Source organism: Eleginops maclovinus, chromosome 23 (assembly GCF_036324505.1).
Source record: "Eleginops maclovinus isolate JMC-PN-2008 ecotype Puerto Natales chromosome 23, JC_Emac_rtc_rv5, whole genome shotgun sequence".
Lineage (NCBI taxonomy): Eukaryota > Metazoa > Chordata > Actinopteri > Perciformes > Eleginopidae > Eleginops > Eleginops maclovinus.
This window is the reverse complement of record NC_086371.1, coordinates 13,014,040-13,027,122: the sequence shown is the minus strand read 5'-3', so window position 1 is coordinate 13,027,122 and position 13,083 is coordinate 13,014,040. Positions and strand designations below refer to the sequence as shown.

The 13,083-nt window shown below is 37.7% G+C and overlaps 1 protein-coding gene across 2 annotated transcripts; it reads left to right on the top strand.

Moving 5' to 3' along the window:
- Positions 1 to 1,325: 1,325 nt before the first annotated feature.
- On the top strand, positions 1,326 to 11,677 carry cabp2b (calcium binding protein 2b). Of its 2 annotated transcripts, XM_063876633.1 has the most exons (7): positions 1,326 to 1,465; positions 2,056 to 2,322; positions 10,224 to 10,254; positions 10,334 to 10,468; positions 10,814 to 10,923; positions 11,104 to 11,251; positions 11,346 to 11,677. In XM_063876633.1, exons 1-7 carry the CDS (start codon positions 1,385 to 1,387, stop codon positions 11,369 to 11,371), a joined length of 798 nt encoding a protein of 265 aa, XP_063732703.1. In that variant the 5' UTR covers positions 1,326 to 1,384; the 3' UTR covers positions 11,372 to 11,677. The 2 variants fall into 2 exon arrangements, with proteins under 2 accessions (XP_063732703.1, XP_063732704.1); XM_063876634.1 differs by lacking the exons at positions 1,326 to 1,465; positions 2,056 to 2,322 and adding an exon at positions 7,156 to 7,503.
- Positions 11,678 to 13,083: the final 1,406 nt, after the last annotated feature.

The window sequence follows — 13,083 nt, the reverse complement described above, 5'->3', positions numbered from 1 at the left end:
ATCTTTCATGTTTATCATTTTCTATACTGCTGTTGGTTTCTGATCTGTCATGCTATTCGAATATGAGAGACAAAGCAGAAGGGGAGAGTAGATGGAGGGAGATTTAAGTGCAGGCAAAATAAAAGTTGGGCCCTTTAACACCAATATCCCTTTTTTTTTTACAAGAAGGGGAGAAACAAAATGAAGGTTTGTCTTATTTGAGTTGAATCAGATGCTTTACACAAAAGCTTTGAAGCGTTATGGTTGTTTTAGAGAACAGAATAATTTGCTTACATGCTTGTGTGAACATTCATGTCTAAAAATAGAGGTCAGTGGTAGCATGTTCACCTGTGTGAGCATGTGTGTGTGCTCAGCCATGCTTGCTGGATGAGATTATTGATGCAGGGCAACATCAAGGTGATGCTTTGCAGTACGTTACACAAAATCATTATTATCACGAAGCTGCATAGTTTGTTGCATCCCTCCCTCTTTATTCTATCTCTTTCTTTCACCTAATGAATAGCTGACCTGGGCACCTTCAAAAATCCAATTTGTTACACAAAGGCTCCAAATATGACAGGGGATTGAGGGCAGACAGATTGAGAGAGATGGGAAAGAGGAGAAACCATGTAGAGCAACAAGGATTACTGTGGTGAGGAAAGAAAGAAGGAGGCAAGGATGGAAGGAACAAAAACAAAGACAGGAAAAGAGGAATGAAAGAAGCCAAAAAAAACATGACAGAAAAAACCCAAGATTTTGAATGAAAGCTAGATTCCATCAAGGATATTTATACTCACTAATGACAGGAAGTGTGGCTTTGACAAAGTGCCTGGGCAACAGGAGGGGTGTTTACCTGTGATGAAGGACAGAAAGGTAAGGAGACTGAGAGGTTGATGTATTACAGGTAGATAACGTGAGAGAGGTAAAGTTCAGGAGGTATAGAGTGTCACCTAAAGGATCAAGAGGTAGTGAGTGGGGGCAGAGGAGTAGGAACTCAATCCCAAAGCCAAGACATTGCCTGAAGATAAAAACCTCCTCACCTGAACGCACCAAGACAAGAGCGTTGTGAAGCACTGAGGAAAACTACTGGAGGAAATAGTAGGACACAGAGGACAAAATAGATGAATATATAAGTTATTTATCCTTAAATCAATTAATGTATTCGCTTTTTAGTTTTATTACCTGGAACTAACAAAATACTTCTACTTGTATCAAGAGGGCTGGATTAGTTTTTTTTTTATTTTACGAAATCTATTAACAAGACTTTTGGAGGAATTATAGTACATAAAAAAAAGCAAGTGCAGAAGAAAGAAGAGCAGGTTAGAGGCAAGAGAGTGTGTGAGGGAGGGGGAGGGTGAGCGAGGTAGAGAGAGAGAGAGTCTGTGTATGAGCCTGTGACACCGAGATGTTCATGATCATTCGTGAGCCGTCCGCCGGAGGAGGCGGTGCAGGGATGAGCGCGCCGCAGGAGAGGAGTGCAAAACAGGTGCGTTGATATGGGTGTTCATGAATGTGTACAAATAGTGTGGGTGTTGAAAGTAGCTGTTGCTTTTCTGTGTACAAAATACATACAATACTTTTATTAAATCTTGCATGTGATCGTGTTCCTTCTAAACTTAAACATATTGAAGTGTAATTGATGTAACTGATAAATGAATGTTCTCTAATCCAAAACACGTCTCTCTGCAAAAGTTCTATTTTTGTTTGAGAAAATGCTCCCGTGTTTGACGCTCTAACGTAATTTATAAAGAGAATATTATTTCATGAAAAGAACGTAGCTATCAGTTTTAACATGATTGCAAACCAGTGTTGGTTGTTGTTTTTTTTTGCAATTTTCTAGGTAATTAAAGCAACATTTATTTCTACATTTAATGTCTTGAGCAGATGTAACAAAGTGCGTCACAATAAAAGACAAAAGGACAAATTAAGTGTTTATATCAAGGTATTGGAACCTCTTTATCTCACTATATTTTGCATCTATCCAAACTACCAATATGTGAAAAAATGTGAGTGCATCAGCAATAATTTTCCCATGACGTTTGTGAGTTAGGACATAGATTTATGCTCTCCCCTCAGGTGCAGGCCGCCATCAAGAAGAAAATGGAGAAGCAGAAGAGGCGAACAAGCGCAGGAGGTGGTGCTGGGGACATTCAGACTGCTACACCTCAGCCTCCTCGCCCCCCGAAACCTAGCTTCCACTCAGCGGCGGCTGCTGAAGACAGCGAGACACTGGACGAGGAGCTGGAGGAGCTGATGGAGGGGCCACAGGGCAGAGAGAGGGCAAAAGAGGAGGAGGGAGAGCCTGTGGACCTGCTGCCCATCGTGGACTCTGTGTTCGGGCAGGTAAGTTCCATCGCCTGCCTTCAGTGTGTGTGTGACTCATGAGTTGACCTGTTTGTGAGCTTGTGTGTGTTTCATTTGATGCATCAAGTTCTCCGGCTGATTTAATGTCTCGCCACCAGCTACCCATTCAAATTTAAAGCCTAGTTGTGGTCTCGTTTGTAGTAAATAGCAGTTTTAGTCACACCCCTGACCTCTTTGATCTCACATGGCAAAAGAGCAAAAAGCTGCAACACCAACATTAACTATTTGCCTTCTCATTTAACTCTAAATCCCTCTGGAAATTGAGGGGGCAGCAAAGCCAGAGGGATAAGGATGGCCATGGCGTGTGCATGGGATTTAAACTCCTTTGCTTTGGGAAACATTATGAAATAGTAATCTGTAACAGATACGGCCATAGTCAGCCAGAGATCTGATGAACACCCTATCTCAGTATCACATCCCTTCACTCACATTGTAAGCAGTGACACACGACACTGCAGGATAGTCTACGCCGTTATAGCATCTGTCACCCCGTGGCCAGAAATGTAGGATCACGGTGTGAGAAAGTGGTGGGTTTGTGTGTGTGTGTGTGTGTGTGTGTGTGTGTGTGTGTGTGTGTGTGTGTGTGTGTGTGTGTGTGTGTATATGAAAATAAAATCAGAAGGGATTAAACCCAAGTTAAAAGCCTCAACTTGCTTCATGTGTGTGATCTAAGCTTCTGAGTTTTTTTAAGAAAGAGTACACCTGATCATGTCAGCAAACTCTGAAGGGGATGATGATGAGTGTGGCTGAGTTTAGAAACCGGAAATCGATATAAAAAGAAGGAAAAATGTGATGTCAGTAGTGATGCAAGTGAGCTAAAATTAAAGAGACAAGCTGAGTGAGTGGGAGAGAGGAAAGAGTTGGCAAAGTCTGATACGAAGAGGCAATTGATCTTCTCTTAATCTCAGTGCCGGGGGCCTCTGGGTCCCTGGACCTCACTCGGACAACCCTGCAGGACGAGACCGACTGCATTCGAAAGCATACAAACATAATCTTATCAAAATAAAATTGAAGTCCAAAAAGAAAAATCCTCATCATGCAGAAGGACCTAATATTCGAGAAACATATATGCACTGCAGTTTCATTATTTTTACATTACTACAAGCAATGAATCAACAAAAATCGATGTGGTTTGGTACTAATAAGTACTGGTAAAGATAACGTTTTGGTTAGTTAAGTTAATGAACATTTATCGACTTCAGGATAACTGCTTCATTTTGAAATCTTGGAAGTTATATATCTAGAAATCAGATTCAGATACTCAAGTCAAGTTTTTATTCAAACTACTTCTTACCCCTCTGCAATTATTTGACAGCTATAATACTGTCAAGATGAATATTTCAAATCCAAACCTATGCATAAAATATAATATCTATACATAATATATATACTTTTAAAATATTATATAATCTCTACTTTGAACAACAAAAACATTAAATAGTTGTCATTATTGACAATCTCATATTCAAACATATAATCAAAGTGTTACTCATTCACTTTTTAGTTTGAGTTTTAATGCTGGAGAACTTTTTTGCTCGAGTAATGGATCTAAAAATACTCCTTCCCTCTCCTCCTGTCGTGCTCCATCCATGACGTCTCTTCTAGCCTTACCCTGATTGACAGTTCTCATCAATAGAAACCAGCTAATGCACATCCGACACCACACACACCACTCACACACACACACACACACACACACACACACACACACACACACACACACACACACACACACACACACACACACACACACACACACACACACACACACACACACAAAAGGACAGAGTCACATTACCCGAGTACTGCATTTCCCAGACGTGTCGCAAAGCAGAAACCTGGTAACATAAATAAACTTGTGTGTGTGTTTGGGTGCAAACATTCAAACACACACTGACTATCTCAAATGCGTGATTAACTGGAACCATCAGTAAGGGAGAATAGTAATTAGTCAGGCTTAATGGCATTGGTGGTGTCTCAGGTTATTAATGAAGCTGCTGGTGTCAGTTTGTTAAATCATGATGGAACTCACTGAGACACATGTCATTTGGTTGGAAGTTGCTTTGTGTAGTTAGATTAACTAATTGAAATCATATAAATCTTGTTGGTTGTTAATAGCTGTTCTTTCATGGATGTGATCATAATGATTGATTAGTTAATGAAGTACAAAATATTCTGATAAGTCTGTTAAAAATTATTTGTAGGCAGGGACATCTCGGCAGCCCTAAAACACTTAATTCTGAATATTATTCGGACACATATTTTTTCCCTTATCAAATATATTGCGCCTCCTGGGATTTGGAGGCGCAATATAATTGTATTCTAATATAATTTGAATAAATGGTTCAGCCTTGATTCACTTCTAAAGTCACAGTCGAAATTAATGTAAAATGTATGACCTCTTTTATATTGGACATTTCTTGTTTCACATACAATAAACAATTACACATGGTCAGGCAGACATAAATGAAATGCAGAATGGAAATGTAGTTTCCTCTTGAAACTATTTACATTGTTAATGCACTCAAAAACATTGAAAAGTTGACTTAAATAAATTTATTATCTAAACACATAATACATATTGTATTAGGTTAGTCCAAAGCAATACTATTAAGTTTAAATTAAAAACAATAGGTTCAAGTTAATATTATTGCTTTCAAATTCAGTGTGTTTTTACATCAAGTTTTGTTGTGAATTAGCATGCAAATCTGACTTTTAGAAGGAGTTAGAAGGTGCAGGGATTAATTAGTACATGTGACTGTATTTTGCTTCATCTTGTCCATATGCTTATTTTTTCTTTCATAAAATAAATCTAAAAGATAGTTAAGGGCAGACTTTTTGGGGTTTGTTGAATTGACAGAAAAACGACTCAGCGGCTTGTCAGCAGCACAATAGGAAACAAAGAATGCAACTGTCCTTTCGATCTCTTACATAAGGATCAGATTATTTGAAATAAACTAAAACTACTACTACTACTAAACCTATTTTCTAAATATAATTCAGATTTATAGATTTCTTTTTAAATCCAAACGGATCCATTTCTACTTAAGAACCTTTTTCCGGGAAAAGGTTTTTATTGACAGTAGTCATTACTCTTAAATTGCATCCACAGCGAGGTTAAATTAAAAAAAGAGTTTGTATTATTCCTGACTTTTCACAGCAGCAGCTGTCAGATAAAACTCAGTTTATAGACCTGACTGTCCTGAAGTGACCTCTAGTGGTGACTGCTGATAATTGAAACTAAAAATGTATCAAACACAAATAGATGCTGCTATTATGTTACATCCTAAAGACTCTTAATTCAAAAACATTAATTAACAAATCCATTCAGCCCACACATCCTTTCATCTGTGACGCAAAATGTCTATTTTTAAGTAATGTGTGTGCTTGACTAAAATCTCCATCACAGAGAACCTTGAAAACACGTGTGAGTGTTTAAGCCTTTTTACATTTACATCACCCAAACAAAATGATTCTCTTTTATATTTATACAGAAGAATGCACATGTGTTATTCACAACTGATCAGCTGGAAACCAAAACACTGAATTGGTTTAGCCATCTAAAACTTGGTGATATGCTATTGAAATGTGTTTTTTATGTAAACACATTTGTCATCAACAGTAAAACCTATCAGTGTAAAGCAGCATTCTGGCAACCATTGAAGTTTTATACACAAAACAATAACAGTGATACGACTCTGCAAAACTATAATTATTGTCTTCTATACGGTGCGCATTAGTTTTATATCCTTTTATACAACTATTCTTTAGACCACACACACACACACACACACACACACACACACACACACACACACACACACACACACACACACACACACACACACACACACACACACACACACACACACACACACACACACACACTCTGTTTTGGGAGATTTGCAGACAGATGCTTTGTACGAGCTCCTCTGACCACTTAACCTCAACGTGTGATTTTAAAGCTGCTGCTGTTATTTTCAACAATTTGGCACAACTCAATTTGGGAGTGCGATGTAAGAGATCCAGAGGAGCTAAAAACACTTCTGACTTTGAGCAGATGCATTCTGCCAAATGGGACAGAATCTCTGCGGCCCATAAGCTGTCACACGCTAAGGCTTTACAGCTCATTGGGTTTAAAAGTTTAGCGTGATTTCAACTTCTAATTCTTCATGGAAAACTCTAATCACACAGCTGTTTAGGAATTTAAAAACTAAGACCTTCACAGACCTTTGACAACCTTGTGTTTGAGTCCAATTTTAGTTTTTACACTCCAATTTAAGTATACGAGCGCTCAGTTGATCAAAAATAATTTACATAAAAAAGAAATCCCCTCTTTTCTAGTTTTTAAAAATATATAGCCGTAAACATCTTGTGGTATTGATATATTGAATACGATAGGTATTTTATCGTATTTAATTATATTTAAGAAGTCTATCCTGTATAATATGTTTTTATTTTCAGTTAAATAAAAGGTTTAAAATCTCGACAGAACTTCTTTCAATACATTAAAAAGTACGGCTTCAGTTTTGGTAGTTTTTACTCAAACCCTAACATACACTCTTTTTTCAGTTTCTAATTTGATGCCTCTTTGCTGTATCCCTTTCTTTTTCTCTTTTCATCACCTCATCTTCTTCTTTAATCTCAAATAGAAAGAATTAATCCCCCTCTCCATTTAGAATCTCCTCATACTGTAGAGGAAGTCATTTGAAAGCTGGTGCAATATGAGCTACAAAGTGGGGAGGGGAGCAACTGAAAAATAAAGAGAGCGAGACGAGGATTAAAAGCAGTAATCAGTGTGAAGAGATGTTGCACGGAGTAACACGAGTGAGCTGCTGTCAGTAGAGAGCTCAGTGATGCTGGGTTAGTTTTTATTTGGTGACAACAGTTCACTTCAGATTGTTTAGAGATGGGTGGAGACAAGTCCCCGTTATTTCTTCATCACTGTGGTATCAGATTCATAACCAACATGGGAAACCTAAAGATGTTTTCACCAGAATCAAAGGTCAAAAAGGAGCTGGATCTCTGAGGAGTCCAAAGAGAGGAGAGCAGAGAAAGAAGCTCGTAAACTCGTAAAAATCTAATCAGTCAGAAAGTGAGAAAGGAAGGAACATTTGGGTAATGGGAAACTGCACCAAACGGGAAGACAAAATGAAAAAGGTAAGAGCACTTTGTCTCTTACTAATTTATGCTTTTACTTTTTAGCACCTTTGTAAATTTAAATTATGAGATATGAGATTGACTAAAAACATTGAACTCTGATCAACTATGTTATTTCTTGTTATTAGGGGAAATAGCTTATGTACCAAAGTATAATCAGGTCAAAAGACTACTTACTTGGAAATTGCTGTACTGATAAAAAATAAACAAAGTGTTTTCACTGATGGTGGTTGCGATAAAACTGCCTTAAAAAAATCCATCCATTTGCAGCCATTAAAACACTGATTAAATTCCTAATGCAGCAGTACTGAGACAAGATGTCACTCATTAGCCCAGATGGCAGATCTATCTCAGAGAGTGTCAGCAGGACAAACAGATAAAGCAGATGTGGAGATCTAAACAGCTTTTCACAGCAAGGATAGCAGTGGATGTGAGAGGACTCCCTTTAAATAATAAGCAGTTTATGTAATCTAGACTTGCTGTGCGTGACTTAAGAAACAGTGGGTCTTAGCCTTTTCCCTTGAAATGATTATGTTTTATATGAAACACTGTTTAAGGTTGAATAACAGCTTGTGTGCCTCCAAAGGGGGGAATGGATGGGCCCCTCATGGTTAAAGTTAGGGCAGTGGGCCCCGAGGAAGAGGAGGATGAGGATGTGGAGGATAATCCGTACAAACATCCCTACTGTCCACTGGTGAAGAACTGCAACAGACTGCACAACACCGTGGGCCCGGCCTGCATCTTCCTTAAACAGGGCTTTTCACAGATATTCGTATGTAACCAAACAAAGTGTGCACACTGTTGTCCTCACACAACCCACCCCCCCGTGCCACTTCTTTCCGCTCGTGTTGGTTCATTTTCATCCTCGCATCGTGGTTAACCCTGCTTTGTCATCCAATCACTGGTGTGGGTCAGACGAGCCTGCCAACTTAGAGGGGTCGATCATGCAGTTCCATGGAAACGTATTGACCGGTTTTGTGCAGCTCACTCTCAATTGTGATGAATTAAAGGATGATGAGGGGTCAAGGCTGAATTTCAAACCATGCAAAGTTTGCAACTGCCCCTTAGGACTCCAGTTGACTGCGTGGCAATTTGCTTGTTCTAATTTGTAATAACAAAGTAATACTGTATGCACTAAAGCACAACATATACTACAATGATAAAGAATGTTAAAGGTGGCTCCTGTACTGTTCTTACTCTCTCAAGACCCAGTTGGGGCCCTGTGACAAGAATTAATTCAATATACCAACTAATAATTTTTTACCCATAGGGACCTCTCAATCAAACAAAACATTGGTACATAAAGTAGCGTGGGATCATGGGAGATGTTGTTTTCACCACTTAAGCCATCATTGCATTCAGCTTCTTCTGATTAGGATTTCTTTATCGATCTTTTTACTTGCCCGATTAGTTTGCACCGGTAAATCACTAAATTAAGTGCTTTCATATTAAAAAATTGTGTTTTCTCTGATGCTATTAAGTGGACACAGAGGCTGTGAGCCAAACTTGTTTCTCTGAAAACTTCAAATAGTCAAACATTTATGCCGTTTGAATATGGTTTAAAACAACCAAGATCTGAAAGGTGTATCGTAACGATAATGTCTTAAAACTGGATAGAAAGTACATTTATGACTTCTGGCAGAGAACCACACATGTATGCATGCACAAAAAAGATACTTCATCATTGTGGCCAAAATAAATTGACCATTACTTTGATTCAAATTATGGATCATCTTTTTTTAATGGACATTTTCCCTATTACTCTTTTATATTGAATTAGCACAAACTAACTGATATACAGCACACTTGGAAAACATTGGTAGTATTGTCACGGCAAAGGTAAACATTATTTGTTGTAGGAACTAAATTACACTTAACCTTGTTGCTAGTCTTCCAAAATAACTGTCCCAATGAATATGGTTTTTACCAAATTAATTAGGTGTTTTTAGTGTCCCGTTATAAAGACCATGTCTACTCATATTGTTATTTAATTTAAACATGATACATTTAATTTGTTGCACTAAGAAATAAGGCAGAAGGAATCCAAAGTAAGGGAAATTATGTCATAGTTGTATATGCCCCATAATGTTTTTTATCCAAAGCCCTAAGCCTTACGTTCTCTATATTGAAACACAGCTTCCATTATTTGCACAGGGCTGCGTGCAAGCTTGAGTGCTATGTACAAAAGAGTATATGGATCTATATGTGTACTTACATAAGTCCTAACAGTGGAAATGTGTCCAAGGTACCAACTTAACCACCTAAATCTCATGATCTCCAGATGTTTGTTTTCCAAAACCTAAACACAATCATGTATTGTCATATATAAAATAATGCTGCGTACAACTTAATCCATATAGATTAATTGTTTGTTTTTCATTTGGATTTGCACTGGTTTTGCATATTGAATGCAGATTACTGAACAAAGCACACAATATAATTCACTACATTTGCAAATTACAAATGACATATATTATAAAATCCTGACTACAATACTTTTATAGCAAATGAACAGTTTATTACATTTCATACATCCAAATTCCATGAATCAGTTCTTTCATTTTCAGCTGTTTGTGTATCTTTCCTTTCAAGTGGTTGTCTGGATGTTTGAATCCGTTTGTGCTTATATTTGTTTTTTATGCCAAATAAAAGTATAAAGTAATTTCTTCATGAGAAGAATGAGGTGAGAAGCTAACATCTTTCTCTACTTCCGCCTACAGGACAGAGAGCTGAGACCAGAGGAGATAGACGGTGAGGTGATTTCTCTGCAGAAAACCTCAGTGTGTTTCTGATCTACATTAAATAATAAACATGATTTTATTTTTTTCAGAACTCCGCGAAGCCTTTGTGGAGTTTGATAGGAACAAAAAAGGCTACATCAGCCACAAAGACCTGGGGGAGTGTATGAGGACGATGGGATACATGCCGACAGAGATGGAGCTTATCGAACTGAGTCAGCAGATTTGTGAGTAGAACTATGAACAGCGATTTATTCAAATTGAATCAATACCGATTCCATTACCATACCTCTTATCGATACAATTATTTTTAAATTCCTTAATCTATTAATGAGAAAGTGTTGGGGGAAACAAACCTACAGGTCTTTTAGCACAATGGCCCAAGTCCTAAATAACCAAAAACATTATACAACCTGCATTTGGCGTAACTGTTGGTTAATGCAATTGATTACCAATAATTTCTCATGCTTTATACTGTTGTAAAAGAGTCACATGGACATTATAGGGATTGACTATGAGAGTTGATGGTCAGATTAGATAGCAGTGGGTGATGTGGCGCCTATGTGTTGCAGGTGGAGGTAAAGTCGACTTCGAGGACTTTGTGGAGCTGATGGGACCCAAGATGCTGGCAGAGACAGCAGATATGATCGGAGTCAAGGAACTACGTGATGCATTCAAAGAGGTCAGAATATACTGTAACTTAAAGCTGTTCATTTTTCCCTGCAGACATTTAACACTGCAAAACCTGATGAGATGAAGCTATCCTTTATATTGGAACAGGTTGGGTGTTCCAATATAAAAATACAGTTTTTGCTCTTTAAAAAAGTGATCTTGATACATTTCTCAATCTCTCTGTGTCCAGTTTGACTCTAATGGGGACGGTCAGATCAGTTTGAATGAGCTTCGTGAAGCTATGAAGAAGCTGATGGGAGAACAAGTGACCAACAGAGAGATCAACGAGATCCTTCGTGACGTCGACCTCAATGGAGATGGCCTGGTGGACTTTGAGGGTAAGATATTTCCCATTTGCATTTGTGAGATATTTTTGGAAACTATATTAATTCTAATCTTTTTCCCGCTCACCGCTTTCTGTTGTTTTTTCAGAGTTTGTGCGAATGATGTCCCGCTGAGCAGCATGCCCATGTTAAATGTACAGCCAGACATTATGCAACTACTGTATCTGCTTGTAAGACTACACATATAAAATTGTATTTTTGTATTAAACAAATAAGAATACAAAAAGGCTTTGACAGCACCAATAGTATCCAGAGTACAAATAATATGACTATCCACTTTAATAGCGTAAAACATATCAAGCACTTCATAGACAAAATGTATGATTCTGTGTTTTTTTAGATGTTTTTTTATATATCAATGTTTGAGCTTTAAGTGTGTTTGGTAAACTGGAAAAATCATTTTTAAAATAAAGGAATGTACGAGAAGTGTATGGCAAATTATTTCGACAGGGTAAACATGAAGGATGTGGCATACAATCACATCATGAAATAACCAGTCCATTATTAAGGAGCCTAAATCATGGACTTTTTGTACAGTGGCATCATTGACATACAATGGTTCCATCAATGGTGAGTGGGCAATTGAGGCATTGTTGAAAATGTTACAAAACAAGAAATTGCACTGCATGTGCTGAGGTCAAGATAAAGTGTAGGAAAAAATTAGGATGACCAACTGATCCAAACAAGTCACAAAGAGCACCTTTAATATCTCATAGCATGCAGATCTCAGTGTGTAAGCACATCTCGGAATAACAACAACCAAAACAAAAGCCAACAACCTCAATGAATTAACCACAAAAGATGACAAAACCTTTACATTTAATCGAAAAACACAAAAGAGCTGCTAACAACAAACAATATAAGGCTACATTTACAAAATACCCTGAGACTTCTTACAAAATCAACAGTTAAAAAACACCAAAGCAGACTATAAAACCTCCAAAGCAGCTGAAGGTACACATATTAAAGATAAAAAGGGATGCAAAGCTGCAGTTCTACAAGTGTTGGGCTGCAAGCTCACCCTACCATGTTAACTTCTCCTTTAAAACCACCTGCATCAGAGTGTTGTTTGTACTCACCTATCTGGACACTTTTTCTTTGAGCCTTGTGCTATGTCCTCCAATCTGCTCCAGACTTCTGTTATTCGGTCAGTCCCACTGTACTCAAAGTGATTAAAAACATGTTTTGATTAATGAGGTTCTGTAGGGATTAAAAGTCACAAACAGCTCAATGGTCTCATAAACTTTACTGAAGTTAAAATGTCCACAAAAAAAAAGGTCACTACTGGAGGATCCACCATGACCTTTATCTGCATTATTAGCATAGCATGAAGGATTACACCTAGCATCCACCTGTTTATCGCTGGTGTGTTTGATTTTGGGTTCCTCTTCTACTTGTTCTAATTTGGGATTTACTGGGAGCTGGAATCATTTAAATTGTATTACTGCCTCCTACTGGTTTCAGAAGTACAGAATTAAAAGGTCTGGTTTGCCGTAAGAACACACCTAAATGTCGTTATTCTCTAAGATAAATTATATTTGGGATAAATCTTCATTTAACTTCAGACTTCCAACATATCAGGACATGAACCACTATTTACTTTTCTTGATACTAACTTTCACATAAAAGCCATTTTGAGCATTTACTCAATTAAGGTAGATTTAACATTGTAGGTTTGTCCTGTTGATATATTACAGCTGTATGTTACACAATCCAGGATCCTCCACACCAACATGTCGATATGTCACATTTTAGGAATCTGAGGTCTAATACTGCCTGTTGGATAACTTTCTTTCTAAAGTTCTCTGCACTTGTTTTGCAAGGAG

Bases quoted from the DNA above. Each gene is read 5' to 3' on its own strand.
- cabp2b (XM_063876633.1), top strand. From the start codon at position 1,385: ATGTTCATGATCATTCGTGAGCCGTCCGCCGGAGGAGGCGGTGCAGGG. The intron at 1,466-2,055 runs GTGCGTTGATAT...CTCTCCCCTCAG, and splicing joins AGGAGAGGAGTGCAAAACAG to GTGCAGGCCGCCATCAAGAA. The intron at 10,469-10,813 runs GTGAGTAGAACT...TATGTGTTGCAG, and splicing joins CGAACTGAGTCAGCAGATTT to GTGGAGGTAAAGTCGACTTC.